Source organism: Sipha flava, unplaced genomic scaffold, assembly GCF_003268045.1.
Source record: "Sipha flava isolate LNK unplaced genomic scaffold, YSA_version1 176_pilon_pilon, whole genome shotgun sequence".
NCBI classification, from domain to species: Eukaryota; Metazoa; Arthropoda; class Insecta; order Hemiptera; family Aphididae; genus Sipha; species Sipha flava.
The window spans coordinates 1,205,742-1,230,816 of record NW_020272062.1 but is presented as its reverse complement, the minus strand read 5'-3'; the positions used below and the strand labels follow the sequence as shown (position 1 = coordinate 1,230,816).

The window sequence follows — 25,075 nt, the reverse complement described above, 5'->3', positions numbered from 1 at the left end:
TTTCAGTTATGAACAAATGTAGACACCTACTATTCCGGCCTCCGGGTATCATTTTAGTTGTATAGTGTCTGTTCGCGTGTATCGGCCAATATTATTGTTCGGCTTTTTAATTTGTCGACTACTTTGTATTTCGGCCCATGTGTTTCGGTCATTTGTACCACACCCCTTAAGACACATCTCATAACTATAATTGCATTTTTGACCGTAAGTCAATTTTCATATTATAGAATTAAAATAAACATCAAATATTTAAGAAAATATATTCTAAAAAAAATTATTATTTATTAATAATATAAATAAAATATTGAACTGGTAATTATTTCAATAACGGTTAAGACAGATTATAGATTAATAACACGAATACTAGTACTATTTGTCATTAAATCTTAACTTAATGCATACTAAAACTATAACTATGTTTAGGACCCTTGTATATAGAGTTTGGAGTGTTTATATAATATTTTTAAATTGATTTTAAACTTTAATTTTTAGACAAATATTTCTACTACATATTAAAACAGTAAGCTGTAAAAAATAAAGATTTTTTTACAAACTATACGGTTCTAATTTATTTAAATTCGAATTTTCCAAAGTACAGTAAAAGTTTAAAAATTTAAAGATACTTTCAAGATATATTCTCATGGAGTAACTTCTATAGTTTAGTATTCTGAGACACTAGTTGATATTCTTCGGTTTTATTGGCCTCGCATTTAGTCTTTGTCGAGTTCTTAAGGTACATACATTTTCGAATGCAGGGCGCCAACAGTTTCGGATCTATATTTTGCTCTGTTGGAAACATCAAACTAACGACAATTCCCACTACTAAAGCAATAATAGTGCCTATGGTGTTGTAATGCATGTATGAAAGGGTGAATATTTTGTTAACGTTTGGATTCACATATACATCTGCGTTCATTCGGTATAACCTAAAATAATATTGAACATACAAATACGAATTATATATTTAAAAAAACTGTTAATAAACATTCTGTGTTTTACAAGAATCCTACATTGTTAATCTTACTATACACATTTGAGTGCTGTGTACTACTTTATAATATCTTGTATGCGCTGAAAGTGTTTATAATAAAAAACTATCAAACGAATACAGACTTTCTATAAATATAATTGACTTATTGATTCTAAACGGTTTACATTTTGTAATAGTATCTAATTTAATTATACATTAACAACGATAAATCAAAATATTTGATTTATACACATACCCTGAAAATTCACTATGGTTTCTAAAATGTACATTATCCGGACATCCTGCTATTGAAACGTTTTTCTTGACAAATTTTAGCTCACCATTATACATAGCAATCTGAGCACCAGATACAATCCAAACCATGATCACTATGCTACTAAGCATACCATACATTACTCCCTGCAAAAATAAGGAACCAATCTGTTTAAATCTTCTACTTATATAAGATGTATTGGAAACAATATTAACATTAATTTACGCGAACGTTAAATCAAAATATTAAATTATATTTACTCTAGAATTGGCCCTTGGAAAGGTTATTCCCAACGTGAATACAGATATCACTGCTCCGATTGTCACGCTATTCAAACTTATTGATACCTAGTAGAGTTGTATTTTCAAACAATTAAGCAAAATTATGATTAAGATTCACGATTTTAGTACAAAAACTTACCTGAATGATTCCGTTCATTTTTTCAATCATGTATACTAAGAATGTGCATATAACTCCTATTACAACGACAGTGAACTTTATTATTATACTCGCCGTCAAATCGGAAGGTTTTACGTTCATCGTTTTCACTATCAAATCTTCGTAAATCGTGCCGGATAAAGTGTTGAGTTGTGCCGACATCGAGCTAGACATAAATCATCAGATCGGAAATTTTCATTATTGCGTTTATAGAATGGACTAATTGTACCTAAGTGCGGCGCTGACCACACCAGCAATAAACAATCCTGTTGTTCCCGGGATTTTCGACGCGACATCTACGATGTAAAAGGGTACAATGTGTTTGTCATTGTCAATGTACTGAAACGACAAATTCGATCCAACAATCACATACATACAATATTAAAAAACACTTAACGAAAGAATAGCACGCTCACATTAGCTAGAGTGGGATCGCAGTCCTTGTACGTAGCATATATTAATAGTCCTGTCATGCCGGAAAATAATTTTATCACGCCCATACCAAATGCAAAAAATATCAACGATTTTCGAGCTTCATTGAACGTAGGCAACGCCACAAACCGTTGAACAGAACTAGCATGAATAGCCATATGTGAAATTAAAGTAAACGACATGCCAATGCCGGAAGTCCAAAACGTATTTCTCAAAAATGGATCCAGATCCATCCTGAATTTAATATTATTTAATACTGTGTAAATATAAAACAACCGTATATCGCTTCCAATTAAAACCGATGATACTGTAGTTTTATAAATTATTTTACAACGTTGAATATTTAATATTTCACAATAAATTATCATGCTTCGTATACCTGAAAAATTCTATTCGGTCGCTTTCTTGATTAGCTGTAATCATATTGTTGAACCCTCCGATTCGAATCAGTCCCAAAACTATTACAATTATTATTGAAACCGCAGTAAAAAAACTCTGAATCGCGTCCGTCCATACAACTGCTTTCAGTCCACCCTAAACATTTCACAGCATGAAATCCCACTATGTTTCTTTTTAATATATTTTCCGAATACATTACTTACAATTGTTGTATAAAATATGCATATGCCACATATTATCAGGGTAAAATAGTATAGATTCAAGCCTGTAACTGTATTTAATCATTTTTAAATTATTATTTTCAATTTTAATTATCGATTCTTCGGTGTAATGCATTGAGCTAGAAATAAATTTTTTTTATCCGCGCAGTTAATTAAGCGGCCAAATATAATAACAGTAGATAAAATATAAGTTGAAGGATTAAATAAGTCTAACATGACACCCCTGCGTAATTTCCGCATACTGCATACGTTATATCCTACTGATCTCTCAGTATTCACGGCAGTGGCATCCATACGGGAAGTCCGGGTTCAACCCCCCCCCCCCCCAGGGCCAAAAAAAAAAAGAAAATTGTTTTATTATTGATGACGTGTAATATATTCATAGTTTCATTATTACGCTTTGAACTTAAAATATACAATTATACAAATATTATGATAATTAAATAATTATATTGATAGGTGTTTGAAAAGTTTTGTTAATTATGCTGTTTTTATATTCCAATAGCAATTATTTACTGTAATGGAAAAGTAAATTGTAAATTGGTAAAAAAGTTGTATAAAATAATATCTATTTATAGCAGTTATTTATCTTATTTATCTGTTCAACGAAAAAAAAAAGATAACGATTTTTTTTTTGTTAATCCCCTCCCCCCAGAGCAAGATTGAATGTACGCTACTGATTCACGGTGTCACGTCTGTCACATTCGTCTCTTTTTTTCTAGTGGTTGCAGTTTGTTTTTTCCGATTGTTCTATAAGTTGTGTTTACTCGTCACCTTTTGAAAACGCACTACACGATTTTTCACCGTACGCATCGTTACCTTTCCATCGGTCTTAGCGAACGTATTCGTTAATATTGTGTTTTCGTCGCCCATGGCATTATTCGTATGCACCGTGTTTTTTTTTTTTTTTATTTGTCTTGCGCCTATCGGACATATTTTGATCGCAATAAGTGTATTTGGTTGTTTTGTGTGACATCATTCGTTGTCATCTGTGAATGTACGTGACGATCCTTTTTGACTGCGTGCCTTTCGACCAGAGAGTGCTCTACCATCGCTCGTTACATACGGTGTTCGAAGTTTTCGTCGCGGTAGGAGCCGTTATCCGCCATTGCCGTCAAGTTGGATGCCACAATTAACAACTGGAGGCTATTTACCACTTAAGTAGTTACAGATCGGCTCATTTTAATTGGTTACTTTTGATTATATGATATACTTCAGCTTATACATAATTATTTTTATCCATCTATATACAATTTTTATCATATCTTCAATAGTAAAAGAATCTGTTAATATATCATTCATTTTTATATAATCCATTATATCATATAAATCATATTTTTTTTATATACATAATAAAACAGTCATACATATCTGGTGTATTCATTTGCAAGTCTATCTCCGGTAAATCATATAGCTTCATTCGGGTATTCGCGCATACAGAAAGTAAAAAAAAGCAAACAGAAAATTTGATAGTGGTATAATATCGTATGGATACCGAAAGAGATTATATTAAATATATTGATACGGACATAAAATAAACACCAAGAGGAGACTAGAAAATAACTAAAGAGAACGGGTAGTATGAGAGTGACAAATGTAGTAAGGAACGCAAGATGAGAACGAAAGTGATCGATCTAAGAAGATTATTAAAAAAAAGAAAAATAAGATAGTTTTCGTTCAAATTTTTTCTGGTCGAAATGTTGTATACTTACCATAACTGAATGCCATTGCTGGTACGTAAATTACTACTGGTACATGAAGTATGACGGAAATGGCATAAATAATTGACAAAAATCCACGGATTTTTGAATCAAATCGAAGTTCCAGGTACTAAAATTAAATTTAAATAATCAACTAACCGTAATAGCACATTAATAATCATTGTTCAAATTACCTCAAAAACTGATACTGATTGAAGTTCATAAAATACAGGCAAATATATGTATATTATTATGTAACTACATATTACATAATCTATAGTAAAAATTAAATATTGTGTTCCATAGGAGTATACTTCAGACGGAATTCCTAGTAACGAGATACCAGAAAGTTGACTATAATCAGTATAAAATTAAAATTAAACGGTGAAATCTTTCTGAAAAAAAAAATAATAAACACTTCCGAGAGTAAAACATATTAGTACATTGTTAAAACAAATGTGCTTGGGGCTCAATGAGAGATTAGGTTAGGTTTAAGGCTCAACGAGATACATTTTTGGTATAATTATTACACTACCATAAAGAAAATAAAAGACTTTAAGGAATAATAGTTTTATTTTTAAATAGATTTAAGATACCTAATAAGTTATCGGTTAACTATTATTAATTATTATGATTAGATAATATATATACAGTGTATAAGCATTATTTGTTATTTAAAATATGCGAGCGTTTTCCATACTGCGAATATTATAAACAAAAAAAAAGATTAAAAATAATAATATTTATTATTAATAATATTTAGAATATTATTAAACATTATCCAATCTCACATTTTAAACCGAAATATTATTTTATTTTGTGTTTTTTAATGAAACTAAAATAAAATAGATTTTCGTTTCGGTGTAAACCACTCATAGTGTCGCATTGTACCTAATCGTAATGCGGTCGTATTGCATTATTGGATCGATGCGAGAACGCAGATTTCCAACGAATCCGATGGCATACCGGGGTTTCCGATAGCGGAGGAACGCGGCACCGCCGTCGGTTAGAACGGGCGCATGTAAATTCCGCCCAAAATGAACTACAGGTAAAATAAGGCACATGTAAATTCCACTCGAAAAAAATTGATAGGCTAACACATCCTACATATGCTTTGGAAAATTTAAAATCGTCCAATACTAAAAGTATATTTCCGCTTTCTGATTCGATAAATTAAGTCATTATAGCGTACAAGCGTAGAAAACTCTAGGAAGTGTACTGAACACAATTTATAATATTTCTATCTGATATTTTCAGTTATTAAATTCACAATATGTGGCAAAGCTGATAAGATATGACGTGATTGACGATTGTCGTTTGAGATTCGATTGTTCCATGTTCATTGAAACATTTTGTGATTTCCAAATACCGTAACACGCCGCGTCGCGAACTGTATGGTCGCGTCGAACAGACACGGGACGCTTAGTTTAAAAATATTTATTTTTCCGGGCGGAATTTCCAAATCCATTTTTGTACCTGCATATTTTCTCGGGCGGAATTTACCATAGACCTTGTTTTTACCTATTCATTTCGGGCGGAATTTACAGTACTCCGGTTAAAACAACGTCCGCAATACCTGGTGATCAGCGACATGGTGATCGGTAGGACGGCCATGTGCCTGCCGCCCAGCAGGTACTCGCTGACGGTGTTCTGTTTGCCCTGCACGCACCCGTAGTACAGGCCGACGACCACGGACAGGCCGATCATGATCACGAACGCTACGCATTCCACGGTCCAGTTCAGCTGTTCCATGTCGTTTGGTTCAGGACAACGTGCTTGGGTTTCGCGAGAGCGCGATGCAATGGACTCCTCAAGGTACTTTCACTCGGCAGGGACTGCAACGGGTTTCGTCGTGCTCGCGTTACGGAAAAGCGTTCCGGTCAATCCGGTCGTTATCCCGGCCACCGCCTAAGGGACGCACACCACAGATGGTCCGTTCGATCCACTTGTTCCGCAGTAACGTGTGCTCCGGTGTCGCCCGGCCACAAGTAAGCGTCGCGTGTCCCGACCGTGTAGCTCCGTTTGCGTGAGTGGGTCCGCACTTGAACGACGGGATTACGGTTGATCAACAAGTGATCGAATATCGTTGACGACGTACTTGCGTTACGTACATAAGTACTTGACGAAAACCTTCGCGTCGCGCGTTACGGTTTTACGGAAAACGTGACCGTCGACCTGTACGTTTCGTACGATTTCGTGTGTTCGTGTACAACTTAATTTGCGTACATAGAAAACACTGGTCACATTTTCCAGGACGAAAATGCCACTCACCGGAACTGCGAATCTCGCCCTCTTTTTCTTATAATTTTTAGGCCTATAAGAATAAATAGCAATAGATTATCATAAAATATTTGTACGTTTATACTCATTAACAGTACATAAGTGGTTTATTTATCCATTTTTTCGATTATGACACAATATCGCTATGATAATTAATTAATTGATTAATTGTTTAGATTTTTCAATGGAATTGTTTACTTGTAACGATCACGTGTTCGTGACACACCGGTGCGCCTCCTTTCAATTCGGACCCCGTTAGTGCCTGTGATCATATTGATTAATCTATGCTATATTTTGTTAAACGTTATTTACGCAAGGTCTGCGACAGCGTTTCGACGGCTGTCGATACAAAATAACAATATTATTGCGATAATACGCTACTGCGACGACTACACATGCCTTTCTTATTTTCTGCGTGCCACGCGCACGCGATCGTCGACTATGAAAATCCGGCGCGCGAAATTCACCGCCGCTGACTTTCTTCTCTCACACGGTACGTTATTGTATTATCCACACTGCAGCGCGTATTGCATTATAATAATATTATTGTTGTGTGCGGATCAAAATGACTACTTGCATGGACAGGAGTATTATCATAATAATACGCGCGCACGCATGTGTGTGTGTGTGTGTGTGTGTGTGTGTGTGTGTGTGTGTGTGTCTGTGTGTGTTGTTTGATATTTTCACCGGTTATTTTGTTGACATATATAGATAACGTACCCACTTGAACAACAGATATGTACCTACTAGGTTTTACAGCATAATTTGGCAGATCCAATGACTTTTGTAGAATTATTTTTTTATTTTTTAAACTATATTTACTTATCGGTTAATTTTTTTTCTTTTCATTTGGTACTTGAAATTATAAATCATATTTAGTCTACCGTTAAAAAAAAAAAAATACTAATTCATACACCATCCGAATTTTTGGTATCCATAGTCTTAATACTGTTTAATCCGTTGATTTTCTATTAGAATTTCAAACACCAAAATAAAATAAAAAAATATTAATATATGCATGAATAAACAAATAATACATAGAAATAAATTAATTCTTAGCCTAGAATATTATTATAGTTATAACCGTTTTACTTTATTTTACTATACAAATATTTTAATAACCCATGCTACAAATTTATCTATTTATTTATTTCTATAAATATAAAATTATTATTGTTTGTTAATTTATATATTAATTTACGAGTATTAACCATTTACTAATTTTTAATATTAATTACATTTTTTATTATTATATTATCCAAATAATATATTTACGAAATTATTAAAATTATTATTTTGATTTATATTTAAAACGGTAGAGGTAAATGTTAAATTTTTAATTTCTAGTAAAAAATAAAATTTGAAACTACTATAACTATAGTGCAAAATCAAGATACGTATACGTCGACGGGTCTTTGAAAATCGCGTCTCTCGTACGTCACGAGAAGTCAGCACTGCACGAACAATGTAGACCAGTGGTACCCATTGCGCGGTACTTTTATAAAATATGAATTGTCTATAACATTAGAATTATAAATTATTAAGTTATAGAATTAGTTAATAATAATATGTATTATTTATAATTTTTTATTTTCTTTAATTATTACCATTAAAAATGTATGCGATCCGCGAGTAATTTTCGATGTTATTATTCGGCCCTTTCTAAAATCCTAGCGGGGACCGCCGATATAGACATTAATATCGTTACAACAATACACACGAAATGTACTAATGCACGTTTATACGCATTATATTATTTCACGCTGTTGTTCGATTAGGTCGTTTGGCGCGGTCGGTGAGTGTCTACGAACACACAGAGCCTACGCGATAATTGTACGGCGAATGTAATTATAATACTAGGTATAATATAATATAATACATTGTGGTGTACGACACACTTCTCGCATCGCGGTTAGGAAAAGGCTTAGCAGCGCGATATCCGACCCACGTATATTATAATACTAGCTGAATTACCCGGACGTGCCCGGAGATATTTTACTATTTAGATCAGAGCAAATACTATTTCGATGGAAAAAAAAAGTTGTTGAGTTGAAAGAGTCCCCAAGCTTAAAAGCTCAAAGTAGTCGAATATTCTAACGATAGTTATTGTAGATTCTGAGTGAAACGAAGAATGTATTGGTTTTACCATGATGGATGTGTGTGTTTTATGTCTGTGTACACGATTTAGACCAGAAGGAGTGCTCTGATAACTACCAAATAAAAAGTGAAAGATAGGAAATAGCTTCTGGTTGATACTTTCGGTGGACAATTTTTTGAATCTTTCTACATTTTTCTCGATAATTGCGAATAACTGACGAAAAATGTAGACTTCACATTTTCACTGAATACTTACATCACCGTATGTTCTAGAATATAGTCTAGATAATATAATTGTCAATAGTTTTTTTAAACTATTTATTGAAAATTAAAATGTTAATGTTTTCTTGAATTTTTTTGTTTAAAAAATATAATGATAAAACCATTTTGGTTTAATAAAAATTACCGAAAATGTAATACAGAGTTTTTGATACATATTGGTTATTGAAAAATCAAAAAAATCGAAACGAATTTGAAATTAAAAATGTTACTTAAGTTCGAATATTAATTGTTGACAAAACAACAATCGACTATTATAAATGTGATTTTAAAAAAAAAAAATCCTGTTTTAGTACACTTATACATAAGTACATGCCTCTAAAATTTCAAATGAATCTGTATGATTGTTTTGGATGTATGCAAATTAGTGAGTCAGTGAGTGGTACACGAATTATATATATATATAAATATAAGGTATACACTATAATAATATATAGGTACTAGTGATGGGAATAAAATCCAAAACTCGGATTATTGAATTTCAAATTCCGAAATCCGGATTTTTGAATTAAAAATCTGAGATTTTGGATTATTATTGCAAATTCTGTATTATAATCATATAGCTTTCATAACATCACTTTTTAGTCGTTATTTTAATTCTCGGATAAAATTATGGTGATCTAAATAAGATATCTTAATAATTAGTAAACACTTCAAGTCTTACGTACCATTATTTTTGGAGATACAACTAATAATAACTTAATTTTATTTTATGATATCCGACTTATATATTTAATACTATAAAAAAAAACTGTACGTGTGATTCTTAATTAGTTTAGATAAAAATATCATTTAATTTTGAGGATGTTTAATTATTTTGTATTTACTATAAATAGTTCTTGAAAAAATAATAATTCAATGTTTTCAAATCCGATATCCGGGTTTACAGTTGAATCCGAATTTCGAATTTCGAACTTCAAAAATTCGGATTTTCAAACTTCAGCGAATCCAGATTTTTCCCATCACTAGTACAATACACTGTTCAACTATACAACTATCATTTTTTAGTCTCGATAATTTTTCTATTTTACCGTGTCCCGTATACACTGATTAACGAGTAATAAGATTTGATAATAAGGTTTGGAAATAAGTTTGGTAATTCGTTTAAGCAACCCTCTACCGCGGAAGGCAGATTAAGGTATAGTCCAAACTTATCACACCGTCAATCAATTATTTACTGTGTATTTTCGTGTTACTTTGTTTGATTATAAATCTATTTTTACCATCGGGATTTGTATGATATTCACGTTGTATATTTATATTTACTTTACCTCATGTTTTCGGACGTCCATAAAATTTAAATATTATAATTACGGTTGATTACGGTTAAGTGCTGTGCATATTGGCTATGTAACTATACCCAAAATATCAATTTGACAATGTGAAAACTGTGAGATTGTTATACCGGACGATAGGATGGATCGGCGGCGAAGGGATGTTTTAAGGGCCCGAGATCGAAGAGTGACAAGTCTGCGGACTAATTTAATTGTAATTTGAAGTACATATATATATATATATATATATATATATATATATACCTATAGATAAACCTAACTTGTGAACGAACGAAGAGACTCCCAATGAAATCCCCATGATAACTCGTTTCGGAACATAACGCACCGGTGTAGGTACTACTTGCGTGTATTACATATATTATGTACGACGCAGTGAGAATTGTGTCCGACAAGAAGCAGAACGTCTGCGGGACAATATTATGCTGTATAACGACATCGCGCGAGTAATCGTTTTTCCGGTACACACGTCGCGCGTATGTTGTCCGGTCGGTATTGTTTTTTCGATTTTAAACGCTCGTACGGTTTATAATAATTACTTTCCAAAAATATTAATAACGTGGTGGTACCTGTAACATGAATAGTTTTTTTAATTTTTTTTTTTTTACTTTCTATGTAGAATTTTACCGATAAATCGGAATCTTAGAAGAATACCGCACGGCGTGTGATGCGCGTGTGTGCTCGCTGTGATGCCAGGAACCGATTGGGCGTGGTAATTTTCTGCATAGACGTGTACAACATTGTGTTTTACTGTTCATTTTATTTACTTAGTTATCAACGTTCATCAATGCAGGTACTATTATGATTTTTAACGAGATCCATTGATCAGACGATCCATACGGCTGCTATAATATTATTAAACAGCGTTATGTATGTGTATGACTGCGCACATAGAAAGAGCGTATAAAATTGTCGTGGAAGTCGAACTGTCACACTCCTACACAATATATACGGAATGTTGTACAGAAACAACACAACGGTATAACAAGCGATATATAATTGCTTGTATGTTTATGATGTTTTTAAAGTTTCTTATGGTAGTTGTACCGTTTAGTGGCGTATATAGGGTGGGGGGTGTCTAGTGGGCTACAGCCCCCCCCCCCGAAATGTTTTAAAAAAACTTATTATCTTAAATTATTTTAAACGTATGTTATAATTTAATGGTGCTTTATGCTTATTTAGAATTTGCGTCTAACATCAAATCGTTTTGAGACATTCTGTAAATGAAATATAGATAAGTACCTATTTTAAAATATTTTTTTATGTATTCTGTATTCATCTTGATATGTACAGAGCAAATTTCATTTTTTTTTTTTTTTTTTGTGTAACATTTTAGTGACTATCATTAAATATTGTACATTATATATTAATACTGCTTAATGGTACACTACCTGCATTACTATAATAAACATTAAACACCTAGGTACCTATTGATAATAATGATTATAATTGAGTTTTCATAGATATTATAAGAATTTGAAATATTGACCAAAAAATAACATTTTTTGAAAATATATATTTTTTTTTTATCTAGATAAAAATGAAATTATCTTTTATCTTTATCTAGATAAATTTTGCATTATCTATTCCCAACATTGATAGTGATTACAATTATTTCTATTGTTATTGTCAGGTCTCGGGAGTTAAAGCATTTGCTTATTTTTATGGATTGATTTAAAATATAGCAGAGTGCTATAAAAGTGTATGACAAGTTATAACTCGTACAATTATGAAATTTAAAAGTGCCTTTTTTTGCTTTTTTCAGCAATTTTTCAAAAAAAAAATCCTTATTTCCAGTTTTCTGATTATTTTTTCTTATTTGACCAGTTTTTTTAGGTTTTTATAGTTTTATCCTGCAAAATTGTTTTTGATAGAATTAAAATTAAAAATAATTCTTATCTTATCTATTGTTACGTAGGTCGTCGACGTTCAAGGTATCGTTTTAGGGTTAACAAAGATATTCCAACGCTGAAAATAGAACTGAGTGTCAAACGTCAGAATGATCAAGAACAGAGAGAACAGTTTACATTTTATTTTTCAAAACGATCCCTTAAAAAATCCATTAAAATCCTGAAAGTGAAAATTTATTTTTATTTTGTATGATTTTTTAGTTAGAATTTTATAGTTCTTTTTTTTTTTTAATAAATATTTTTGCTTAATTTTAAATTTTTAAACGTTTATTTTTGTGCTTATAATGATATTATTAAGCGCTTATTTTAATGATTTTAAGTGCTATTAATCCCGAGTCCTGGTTATTATTATTAATTACGGTTTTTGACGGTTCCGGAGCTATTTTTAATCTCGGAACATTTTAACCGCGACGTTCCATTAACAGACACGGATGCGACCTCCAGTGATTATTCGATAGAGTTTTATTCATTGTCACAGACTCTGCAAGGCCTGACTACTCGTACGGAGATTTATTTTTATATTCAAAAGGCGATACGTTATCTTCGTTTGACCGTTCGCGTTATTATTGAGGATTTAATTTCGGATTTCGTTTTTAGAAATATGGACTAAAATCGCATTAAATATGAATCGTACAGTATTATTACAATAATATTGCATTATCCGCTGTTATTTGATTGTCATAAACTCCAGTACTGTATTGCAGCATTTTGTAGACATTAAATATATTTAAGACACAAACTGAGAATATGATGGGGTAAAATCGTAAAGGGCACATCCTACTTTACAGTTAAAATGGTTAAATGGTTGACTGAGAAAAATTAACTGTCAACACAAAATAATTAGATTAACAATACATTACATGACTATTTTTCGATGAATTTTTATTTTTTATTTTTTTATTATTAAGTAAACGATTGTTCGATCGTACATAAATTACGCGAGGAGAAGTGTTTAATGAATTCAGAATTTTAATAAATCAATTTAAAAGTCGACCGTCCTCTGTTCGTCATAACTAAACAGTTGTTCCATTCAGAGGAAAATGGTCCAAATAGTTTACTGCGCTTGAGCCTTTATAAATATTTTAGTGCTGTAAATACGAGTTTGCAGAAATATTCCGTAAAATGGACGTGCGGTGAGCGGCGGAGCGATGTGCTGGATGAAGGCGAAAGGAGATGATTTTTAACCGAAAGAGAGAGCGTTTTTTCTTTCTTTCTTTCTATCCTTCTTCGGGTTCTTCTTCTCGCGATCTCCTCCATGCGTTCAATTCTGTTTTTTTCTCATTTCTGTCTACTATAGTCGCGATCTGTACAGCAGGTGGTAGGTAGAGGCCTCCGCTGCCGCAGTGTGTGCGCGCACGTGGATCATGTTGCACGCGGTACTGTGTCTTTCGCTGGCCGTAGCCTCGGTCGCAGTCTATTCATCCACGACAGAAGGTAAGTGATAATCGTAATTGTTTAAAATCCTCAGCAATGTGAGTAATGTGCATATACATTTCTCAATCATGATTTCTCCTTTAAACATTAGCAGCTAACTTACTACTTTAAGCACTAACTTTTCACCGCAGTGAATCTCAACCAAGAGTATACATTATGCGTATAGTAAAAACTTGTGGAATCGGAAATCATATGGTTAGAAAAAATGATTGTAAAATGGCCTTTCTGAAAAATTTTCACTTATGAATTTTCAGAAAGGCCATTTTCCATCGACTCAATAGATTTTCCATTTAAAGGACAAACTGAAAAAAAACTTGAAAACAATAACTGTACAATTTACTTTCATCCGGTGTTTATATTTCTTTTATTAATTCAAGTATATTTGTAATTTTTGGTTTCAATATTTTATTACACAAAACTTATTAAAATCGTGCAAAATCCATCCCTAGTAATGTTAAAAATCGAGAGATTTGTCCTGGTCGATTATTTAGTTCATGTTTTAAATTTATGGGTACTAGGACAAACTTGATTATTCTCATAAGCTGAATTGATTATTTCTATCTTTTAACACGCGTTTTTTTTTTTGTGGACAATTTTTTAATTTACATATTTTTTAATTTTTTAAATTAATTTTATTTTATTAATTTTATGACTTATGATACAAATACAAGTATGAATTTATTAATAATTCCTTCATCAAGAGATACAATTATGTTCAATGCAATTTTTATAGAAAATATCACCTATAATCGTTCTTGAACATGATCTTAGGCATCTTATCTAATCTGGCATAGCGAACAAATGAACATAAGCTTTTCGACGAAAGGATTATATTAAATTTTGGAAACAGATCTTTCTACTTCCGTCATGGAAACAATTTTGTTTCTATTTACAGTATTGTAGTGTCATCTTCACGAGATATTCGGTTACAGCTCGAGACGAATTCATGAATAAACTTATCGTGTACATGGGTTAACTACTGCTGCAATAGTTTTTTATGGTTTTTATTAAAATAAACATTGATGTTGTGATTCTTGGAACAGATAGAGGAGGAGATCGTTGACACACGTAAACTTTAACAGCTGCTTTATTACGTGGTACGGTATTGTACTATAAGTAATAGTATATTCATACTGATACAAATACACGACTATACGCCAAAATGATACCCTTGAAGACCGTCAGTTCCTTATTCTATGGACAATACACTGTATGAGTGACAGAAAAACAATTAATAGGCACATACGGTATCTTTTTATGCTGTTATTTTTACGCGTATTCGATTTCGTTCGAGAGACGTAACTAAGGACCCGGTTTCAGATCATGTACCGGATGCATATGTTTCTGTTACATTGTTCGGCAGTCGTATAAAACAAATTCATCATTTTGTAAGCACACCACGTACAATTAAATAACACGATGCGAGTATATACGCGTCAATCCGTCGATACGGTATACACGTCAAATATTGATAGGATAAAATCCGTAGGGATCTTAAGTTCTTTTTGTTTTCTTTTCACGACCGATATTTCTTTTCTCCAGAAGCGACATGAATCCAAAGTATTCATTGTGCACTGTCGGTTTTTCGTCACAAACCTCTTCGCTGATACAAGTGCAATGAAATTATCCTGAGCCGATAACATATCCTTAAGATGAAACCTCGATTTTAGGTTTTGTAACAAAAGATTACGCAGATATATCATACTCGCGATACGATTGGGAAAACAATATTTTTGCGAGGTTTCCGTCTTGGACGTCAGAAACTGTACAGTGTGTTTAAACTGCTCGATGGGAGTTCGAAATTTCGAAAAAAAAATTTCGCTCGTTCGCATATGAGCTCGCGGTAGCTGCAGGAAAAATATAACGACGACGATAATGACCGCGTGCACATCATTATAAGGACTGAACGCGCGATGATCACGAAGTTCGTGTGTAACTTGACGACGACTTGCACAAAACGGATCGTGTGAACTAGTTACAGGTCTCGTGTGCGCACGTACCGTGTACGTATTGTAAGTATTTATACGCTTGCGTGCGTGTGTTTTCCGGGACGGTTGTCATTACGCGCGCTCGGATTTGTACGCAACACAATGCTCGTATAAATATTTAGGCCCCCGGACTGCAGAAATCCAAAATCGCGTGTTTGCGTTTTTTTGTTATTTTATACTTTCACCAATCGGGTTTGCACACGCCACCGTCGATTGTTCTTTTTTTTCTTTTTTTTTTATGGTTCACGTGTATACGTACTACAGTCGATCCGTATACTTACGTAAACGCGAAAATCAAACCTACCCACATAATAACAGGTTGACTGTGGTGGGCGCACGTCGTGAGTATATTATAGCGCCTGACTTACGCGGTACTGATCGATCACAGGGTTTTCTCTTTTCGATGGCGTTTCTGGTGAGAATTTTTTCTTTTTTTCCAATCCCCTGAACGAAATGACCATGTTGTCTTCACAACACAGTTCAATAAAAATGTAATACATACCCATATTATAGGTTATTATAGGTTACAATGATTGAGAATCAAATGCCCCGTTAGTCAAAAATTATCGCATTGGTTGGCGATGTTCATGGATACTTTTAGAAAACAGATTTATATTTCTATATAATACTGTATTAAATCTAAAAAAAAAAAAACTGCCTACTTCAAAATTACCTATTTGAAATTAATGATAAATCGATTGTGTTCAGAACTAAATCTTGGATGAGATATTGAGTATTCAATGTGTCTTTAATACGAAAAAAAGTGAGATCGTCGTGTTGCTACATAGATCCATTAATATAATATACTGGGTTCTGTAGTAGGTACATGAAAAAGGCATAAGTCAATATTTTGTTAAAGAAACTACTTCTAGTTAGATAGTTATGCCATTGACGGATTTTAGACCTAACCTAACCTAACCCTAACCCTAACCAGGGGATGATAAGCACCCTCTCTATTTAATTTGGAATACCTAAAAATGTTGTTTAAAGAAGATTATTTTACCTTTATGAGAATAAGTTTTCAAGTTGTAGACTGAATGAGGTTATGAGTTATATAGAATTTAGATGATTTTTAAAGCATTTAATAAAAAAATTATATTAGTATTATAGTTTAAAAATTGAACACGTTCGCGTTCAAATTCTATGAAAAATTGAACACGTTCAAGTTCAGATTCTATGAAAAATTGAACGTGTTAACTTGGCCTTCCATTTATATATTTTTGTTTTATATTTATGAATCACTAACTTGCATTCTGTATAAATAAAACCTTTACAAAATGTAATAAGTATATTTTACTTTATAATAAATTTATGAACGTGCGTTTTACAAACAACATTATTTGCAAACACTGATTTTAATTAAATTTGTAAACCTAAATAAAAATAATACATATTTAATAAATACTATTTTGCTAAAAAACACATATTGGCTAGTACCTAAAAATTAATAATACAACATTAATAATTATTAATTACCTTAATAAGAAAAAGCTATTCTGAGTAAACCTGAAAGAGTGACAACCAAAAAAATAATTCTTCTTATAGTTTTACTGATAATCTCTATAAAAGCAACCACTATTCTTGAAATACAATTTGATCATTAAAAAGGTTGAACATTTGGCCTTGGCTTATTAGAATGTCTAACCATTGTATTATTAATTTGTAACAGCTCTAACCAAAGTATGTTTAAAATATTTTTTTTGTATGTTAATTTGTTGTTTCAAGAATGTGGCTTGAACAACGGTGCGATGAGCTATCGTCAGCCTAGAACAGTCAACGGAGGAGGAGCCAGCGTTGGGGGTTTCAAGTCTAGGTTGGTCAACGGCAAGGAGACCCAGAAAGGAGCTTGGCCGTGGCAAGTGAGTACACCTGTTGAATATTGAACAAGAAAAACTACCAAAGGAATAATTGTTTTTGAATAAAAATTTAATTTCTATTCATTTTTATACGAGTTTGTCCATCAAGAACAGTATCAGTGGCGACTCGTGCTATGGGGCACACGGGCACGTGCCCCACCTATAAAATTGAAAAAAAGAAGATGAATTTAAAATTGGATAGCTATTGGTATTTCTTTTAACCATCATAATATAGTTGGTAATTAGTATATTATTTGAAAATATTATCGAAAAAAAAAATTGTATCAAATACGGATGCTCCTACGTACATAACGATACTATATTATATGGTCATTAGGCGACGAGCACAAATTCGTTGTGCCCCGATCAACAGATAGATTTTCCCCACTTTTTGGTAATAATTAATACGGGTTGCCCGAATTCTATTTTTATAACGTTTTATGAGATTTTGTGGGTCTTATCGTATTCGTATTGTTATCGTAGACCGTCTTCCGTGGCAAAGAACATTGCAAAACAACAACAAGCAAATTGCTTATCGTAGATTAAAGGAACATGATAATTAATTATCATTATTTGTTCATTCTTTTATTTAATTAAGACGATTAATTTAATTTGACGGTGCTCTTTTTTATACGTTACAATTTTTTAATAGATACCTAATTTATTAAATATTTTTTAATTAAATTTAATAAATTCATCAAAGTATTCATGAAGAAAAAAGACAGACAAATCGATTTAGAATTCAAAAATATTACTGATTAACTGTATAATTATATTCATGATTTATTTTAAAACCATAATTTTCTTATTTTTAGATTTTTTATTATTTTTTGTACAACATATATCATAAATGTATACTAAAAGGATTTTATATATAAACAATTTTATTATATTAAAAAAATCAACATAAATTGTTGGTAAATTCAAAGTTTAGATAGTGAAAAAGGAGGAAAATTATGGTGTTCTACCTTTAATGAACCCCACAGGCCGCCACTTAGCAGTATTCATAAAAGTAGTCTTCCTCATGTTTAAAATATTACTGATCATAAAACTGATTTTGTTAATCAAATAATTTCTGGATTTTTAACCTGATTTAGAAAAAGAACTGTTAATAATGAAAAGTTCTGAAAAATAATTTTAACTTATATCCTTAAAATAAATCAAATAGATTAGGTATACTTAATTTTTATTTGAACATTCTTAATCTCAAATTTTTTTTTTATTTCTATATCAGTAAAGAAGGATTCAAAATATTATCAACTATATAAAAACCAATAAAAAATATGTTAGTTTTTATATTAAAACATGAACACAATTTGTCATGGTTACAGAAATGTTATAACTTAAAAAAACAACAAATTGTAAAATTTAATTATAAAAAAGGTATGCCAAATAGAATATTGGTAAATTATAAATAGTTATTAAATTTCAATGATACTACATTAAATTTAATAATATGAAAGATTAGTAATAATTATAAATTATAAAAATAAATAAATTATAAATTAATATTTGGAAATAGTAATAATAGTTATTTTTTTTCAATATTTTGTTTAATCACAAGATTTAAAAACCATAATATAAAATTTTAATGCTAAGGTATATGATTAACAATTAATGCAATTTAAAGTTGGTATCTAACAATACGTCATTTTATTTAGCTTGTTCCCCAAATAGATAATGGTTTTAATAAATTTATTATTTTCCTCCAGGTATCATTACAGTTACTTCACCCAGCATTTGGTTTTGTTGGTCACTGGTGTGCAGGAGTACTAATCCAACCTACTTGGGTTTTGACAGCGGCTCACTGCATTCGAAAGTAAGAGATAGTTTTTCAATAGATTTGAAATATGTGACTGATTATAAAATATAACTTTGGTATTCAGTGAAAAGTTTAGCCTACCGTTGGCAGCTCTTTGGACAGCTGTACTGGGGGACTGGAATAGAGATATAGAAGAGCACACTGAAGAGCGTATACCCATCGACGAGATAGTTATTCATGACAAATTTCACAACTACCAAAACGACATAGGTTAATACTGACATTTTGAAAACTGCTTTTTTACTTTTACTGGTACTAAATATTTGGATTTCGTAGCATTAATGAAATTGTCTAGGCCGACAAATATCACCAATACAAATATACGATGCTTATGTTTACCACCATCGGCCAATGACATTCCAATTCCTAAGGTATGTGTCACGACCGGCTGGGGTAAAGTCAAACCAAATGGACCGTTGTCGGGTAAGCTGCGGCAAATAAAAGTTCCAGTGCATAACACATCTGTTTGTAGGGATAAATATGGGCCAGTGGTGCCTATAACTGATGGTCATTTATGTGCTGGCAGAATGGATGGCAAAATTGGAGGCCCATGTGTGGTATGTTGAACAAGTAATATTATTTATTCAAGTAGTATGATCAATAAATATTTTGCAGGGAGATTCTGGAGGGCCTTTGCAGTGCTCAGGTCCAAATGGTAGATGGTTTTTGGCTGGTCTGACATCATTTGGCTCAGGATGTGCCAAACCAGGTTATCCAGATGTATATACAAAGCTATCATTTCATTTGTCATGGATACTTAAGCAAACAAAAAAGTATGCAGAAGAAAGAAAACAATGAACAGTAGAATTCAACATCAATAGCAGTTATAACTAAATAACAAAATAATATAAAATATGTAATGATCAGACTAGGTAAAGGTTATGTCAGTTGTGATTTAACCCGTGGTCCACACAAATGGTTCCAATCGTTCACCTGGGGGTAGTTTGTTATTCAATAACTGAACATAGTCTAATGTTTTATTCAACAATAAATGACATGCATTCAATTGTTTATTCATGTCATTAATGCACTTGAATTGCTCATTGACTTTGGCAAAATGTTTATATGAAGTCACATATACATTTAATATTCTTGTAGTTTCTTCATCAAGCTGCAAAAAACCAAATTAAGTTATTGTGTTCTAATAATAATATTTATAATTAATAATAATTCAACTATTCATTCTGTTGTTTTAGTAAAATCTTACCTCTACAATTTGTTTATTTATTAAAATTTGATCTGAAGTCACTGCTGTGGCACAACGACTCATATATGCTTGATACAGTTGACATAGTCTATATAATGCATTAGAATCAATTCGCTCTAATGCTTCTCGATCTCTAGCTGCTGGCAAAGACACAGTACCTCTCATTATAGGTAAAAATGATGGTACTTGCTGAAATTGTTTAAATAATAGCATCAATAATAGTATAAATTATTTTTCACTAAGTACTTTATAAAATAAGGTTTGCTTATAATTTTAAACTAAGTAAAGATAAAAATAATTAGTAAATTATATTAGCAATTATTTGTTATTAGATAAAACTAATATGAAAGATTAAAAAACATAAATTATAAAGATTATAAGATACTTTATTTAAGATGTTTTTGATTATATTTTTGTTAATGACTAAATGTTAAAAATTTTGAACTAGATATTACAAATTTTCTATCACATTATTATTATGTAATCAAATTTTCAAATTGTATATTTATGTATAAATTGAATATCATAAGTTAAAATGTTGTTATAAGTCTGTTTGTAAAATACATTTTTATTTATTTTTAAAAATTAATATAGATCATAAGCTAAAAGTAACAATGGATTTAACAGCAAAACATACTTTATTATCTTTAAATTATAAAGATGATTTAATTGAAAAGTACTTTCTATGAGTACATCATTATTTTGATGACTAGAAGTGTGGTAGTATGCAATAGAATTAAATTATACCATATGATCAAATGTATAATAAAACATTATATAATATATACATTTAAAAATGATACATGACTTATTTCATACTTAAACAGACCACATAATTTACCTTCAATCTAAACAAGTCTTCGTCCATATTAGGATTTTCTTGCACAGGTGCCCTGACAACAACAATGTTGTGTTTAGGCGTGGTCTTAGAAGTCTTTTTTGCGGACCGCTGAGATTCCACCTGTACTGATCGTCCTCTACTTATGATGCTGGGTTTCTTAGGCGAATCTAATTATGAATCAATCATAAAAATCAAGTATTAGTACTTCGGTCAAGTAAAGCATTAAAAATAATATATACCTCCAATTGGCCTGTTGACAGTGTAAGAAATGTATGGCAAATCGACATCGCTGCACACACTATGGCCTGGTGATGTATTCGCGCTTGCTGCCCTACTATGCTGGCTATCCTGAGAGTTACATGGCCATGAGCTCTCGGGCACCGATTTACCTCGTTTTAGCTTCGAGTTTTTCGAGCCCGACTCGGAGGCGTTGGATTGCGAGCTCTGTTCAGATCCCATTTCACACAAATATAACTAATGGTCTTCCTACCGCGAACGAAGAAGAGTGTCACAGGTGGGGCATGGTCTGCTTCTGGAGCTCTACCACAGCATTCGTCCACGTCTTATTATTCTTGTATTTTAGTATGGAATTATATGGAGATAATAGTTGACGAAAATAATATTACTATAATTATTTATTATTTGGTATTCTCAATGATATGAATTTATTTTGTCTCTGCGATAACACTCATAGAAAAGGGGTATATACGCAATCGATAAGACCAACACCGTCGTTATCATTTTTTTGTTATCATAAATAAAATTGTTATCATAAATATAATTTTATCATCAATTATAAATTTATAATAAATTATATTTTATTTGTAACTATGTTATATTAAGATATAACATCTTCACTCTTTACATGAAATGTATGTTCCAATTCTAACTTTTTTATTTAGTTTTCAGAATATACAGTTTGAGCAGTGGAAAGTGTATTATAAATATGCTTGACAAATGGTTCAGGTCTTCCATGTAAAAATTTAGGTATAGCATCAGAATTTTTTTTTATACTCTCCTGTAAATTTTACATTTTTTAAATGATATTTTCTTAATGATTCTGGTAAGAGTTGATCAATTATGATTTCTATAGTACTATTTAGAGAATTATCACTTGTTAATTTTAAAATTATTAATTTTTGAAAATTCAATAAATAACTATCTAAACATTCATACTTATTTTAATAAATTACCTTCATATTTCACCGATTTTGCCAAAACCTAATCCTGATAAACGTGTAATAAATAAATTTAAATCATTAGTTTCACCTTGAAGAGAAATATTATTCACTATATTTGAATTGTTTAGGATATGTTCCAGACTGTTGAAATATCTAGTATCTTCCATTTTAATAAAAATAATAATTTAAAAAACCGTACCAAAGAAAATTAAAAAAAATTATTTAATCAAAAAAACTAAGTTTCATTAAACATGTACGTATCATATTGTTACAAATAATCTTTCTTCTTTTTCAGTATTCAATCCTGAGATTGGTTTGTAGCAATTCTCCACTCTTCTCTGTTACTTGCCTTCCTCTTTGTCTCTTTATAAGAAGTACACCCTTGGTCCTCTATTATTTGTTGCATATATTCCATTCGTGGTCTTCCCCTAGCGTTTTTTCCTTCCACGCAGCCTTCTATGATTAGTCCTAGTAACCCACCATGTCTTAATACATGTCCGATCCATTCATTTCTCCTTTTCTTGATATTACTCCATAAAGTTCTTCTCACGGACATTCTTTTTAATACTTCCTCGTTTGATACCATGTCCGTCCAACTTATTTTAAGCATTCTTCTGAAACACCACATCTCGAAAGCTTCTATCCTATTCCGCTCTGCTTTGGCAATCGTCCACGTTTCGCTGCCATACAGCATTATACTCCATACGTATGTCATCAGAAGATTTATTCTGGTGCGAACGCTAATACTTTTTGAAGTAAAAAGTCCTCTTTTTTTGTTAAATGCTATTTTAGCTTGACATATTCGCGTAGCTATTTCTTTTTTACTTCTGCCATCTTTACTTACTATGCTTCCCAAGTATGAGAACTCTGTTACTTGTTTAATTTCTTGATTATTTTGCAGATGTATTCTTATCGTAATATTATTGTTTCTGCTGCATACTAGAACTTTGGTCTTTTGCGTATTTATTTTCATGCTCAGTTCATTTATCAGAGTTTCTTCCATACATCTCAGCATCCTTTGTAATTCTTCTTCATTTTCCGCTTTGACTGCTATATCATCTGCAAACCGTAAAATATCGATTTTCCTGCCATTTATCTTTATACCCAATTGTATTTTCTCTCGTATTATGTCAATTGCCTCTTGGATGTATGCATTGAATATGCTAGGTGAGAGATTACAACCCTGCCTTACTCCTTTTCTTATGCGTGCTTCTTCCTCAGTTTCACCAAATCGTATAACAGCTGTTTCCTTCTGGTATAGTTTAAAGAGTAGTCTCCTTTCAGTGTATTCTATACCCGCTCTTTTGAGTATCTTGAACATTATTGCCCAGTTTACATTATCAAAAGCTTTTTCTATATCAACAAAAGCTATGTATGTAGGCTTATCTTTTCTAATTCTTTTCTCGATAATGTTTCTTAAAGCCAATATTGCTTCCCTCGTGCCCATGTTTTTTCTGAACCCGAACTGGTCTTCTGACAATATGGCTTCAATCTTATATTCCATTCTTCTTGACATGATTATTGTCAGTATTTTTGACACATGTTACAAATAATAATAAAGTGGAATATCCCATTCATATCAAGTTATCTTCACTAATATAGTTATATATATTATCCTTTGTTTTTTGGTACACAGCTACATTGACTTCATAATAATTATTAAATCAACTAGGATAATCAAAAATAGTTTTAAAAGCATTAGAAGTTTTTAAAGTATTTTAATTAAAAAGTTAACTACTACATAGTAAGTTTACTTTAATGGAGATCTAATTGCCTATTATTTGACTATTTAAGTAAGATAAACGGTTAATTAGTAAATTAATTGTAATGTATTGTTTAGGCACCTATATTACATTTTTAAATTCTTTATAGTACTACTGTTACTCAACTATTAATTTTAATCGCAGGCCGCATCAATTTTCTTATACCTACCTATTCTTATATTGAAAGATTAAGCCTTTAAATTATAAATAAATAAATACAGAGAAAACAAAAATATTGAGAACAACTTGACTGCCTACATTATTTAACAAAACAATTTTGAATTTATATCTTAATATTACATTGTAACAAATAAAATAATGTTATTCATTTATTATAAATTTATAATTGATAATAAAATTATAATTATAACAATTTTATTTTTGATAACAACAAAATGATAACGACGGTGTTGGTCTAATCCAAGATCTATAAAGATCCATATTCTTAGATTTAATTTCAATTCTAATTAATTTTAATTTAGATCTAATTTCAATTTCTTAGATCTATATTCTTTATAGATCTTGGGTCTAATCGACTGCGTATAAACAGACCTATAGAAAAGACGAGCGGATCAAAACTGCCCTGATCCATGCACATTATTATCAATTCTCCGTCATCACTGTAACATATAACATATTTGGGGGCTTAGGTCAGTTCTCCTCATTGATAAGAAATAAAAATGAAGTTTCC

General features: G+C 31.5%; 3 protein-coding genes and 1 long non-coding RNA gene across 5 annotated transcripts; 2 read left to right on the top strand and 2 right to left on the bottom strand.

Moving 5' to 3' along the window:
* Positions 1–612: 612 nt before the first annotated feature.
* LOC112680371 (sodium-coupled monocarboxylate transporter 2-like) lies at positions 613–6,669 on the bottom strand. Of its 2 annotated transcripts, none has more exons than XM_025550454.1 (11): positions 6,011–6,669; positions 4,629–4,788; positions 4,447–4,564; positions 2,717–2,784; positions 2,494–2,648; positions 2,099–2,255; positions 1,912–2,021; positions 1,665–1,848; positions 1,505–1,591; positions 1,227–1,390; positions 613–926 (listed from the first exon to the last, which is right to left on the bottom strand). In XM_025550454.1, exons 1-11 carry the CDS (start codon positions 6,184–6,186, stop codon positions 653–655), a joined length of 1,653 nt encoding a protein of 550 aa, XP_025406239.1. In that variant the 5' UTR covers positions 6,187–6,669; the 3' UTR covers positions 613–652. The 2 variants fall into 2 exon arrangements, with proteins under 2 accessions (XP_025406239.1, XP_025406238.1); XM_025550453.1 differs by having other exon boundaries at positions 2,099–2,348; positions 6,011–6,186.
* Positions 6,670–6,926: 257 nt separating this feature from the next.
* LOC112680385 lies at positions 6,927–11,435 on the top strand. The gene is made up of 3 exons (XR_003148304.1): positions 6,927–7,207; positions 11,002–11,094; positions 11,154–11,435. It is a non-coding gene; the product is annotated as an uncharacterized LOC112680385 (long non-coding RNA).
* Positions 11,436–13,610: 2,175 nt separating this feature from the next.
* LOC112680361 (chymotrypsin-like elastase family member 3B) lies at positions 13,611–20,281 on the top strand. Its single transcript, XM_025550439.1, has 6 exons — positions 13,611–13,726; positions 17,440–17,573; positions 19,283–19,389; positions 19,457–19,602; positions 19,669–19,949; positions 20,008–20,281. The coding sequence occupies exons 1-6, from the start codon at positions 13,657–13,659 to the stop codon at positions 20,188–20,190; spliced, it is 921 nt and encodes a 306-aa protein (XP_025406224.1). The 5' UTR covers positions 13,611–13,656; the 3' UTR covers positions 20,191–20,281.
* On the bottom strand, positions 20,200–22,136 carry LOC112680362 (BLOC-1-related complex subunit 5). The gene is made up of 4 exons (XM_025550440.1): positions 21,680–22,136; positions 21,441–21,607; positions 20,600–20,788; positions 20,200–20,503 (listed from the first exon to the last, which is right to left on the bottom strand). Exons 1-4 carry the CDS (start codon positions 21,897–21,899, stop codon positions 20,288–20,290), a joined length of 792 nt encoding a protein of 263 aa, XP_025406225.1. The 5' UTR covers positions 21,900–22,136; the 3' UTR covers positions 20,200–20,287.
* Between the last annotated feature and the right edge of the window lie 2,939 nt (positions 22,137–25,075).

Bases quoted from the DNA above. Each gene is read 5' to 3' on its own strand.
- LOC112680361 (XM_025550439.1), top strand. From the start codon at position 13,657: ATGTTGCACGCGGTACTGTGTCTTTCGCTGGCCGTAGCCTCGGTCGCA. The intron at 13,727-17,439 runs GTAAGTGATAAT...TGTTGTTTCAAG, and splicing joins CTATTCATCCACGACAGAAG to AATGTGGCTTGAACAACGGT. The intron at 17,574-19,282 runs GTGAGTACACCT...ATTTTCCTCCAG, and splicing joins AAGGAGCTTGGCCGTGGCAA to GTATCATTACAGTTACTTCA.
- LOC112680362 (XM_025550440.1), bottom strand. From the start codon at position 21,899: ATGGGATCTGAACAGAGCTCGCAATCCAACGCCTCCGAGTCGGGCTCG. The intron at 21,608-21,679 runs GTATATATTATT...ATTCATAATTAG, and splicing joins TGTCAACAGGCCAATTGGAG to ATTCGCCTAAGAAACCCAGC. The intron at 20,789-21,440 runs GTAAATTATGTG...AAACAATTTCAG, and splicing joins AAGACTTGTTTAGATTGAAG to CAAGTACCATCATTTTTACC.
- LOC112680371 (XM_025550453.1), bottom strand. From the start codon at position 6,186: ATGGAACAGCTGAACTGGACCGTGGAATGCGTAGCGTTCGTGATCATG. The intron at 2,649-2,716 runs GTAAGTAATGTA...TGAAATGTTTAG, and splicing joins GCATATTTTATACAACAATT to GGTGGACTGAAAGCAGTTGT. The intron at 1,391-1,504 runs GTAAATATAATT...TTATTTTTGCAG, and splicing joins TTCCAAGGGCCAATTCTAGA to GGAGTAATGTATGGTATGCT.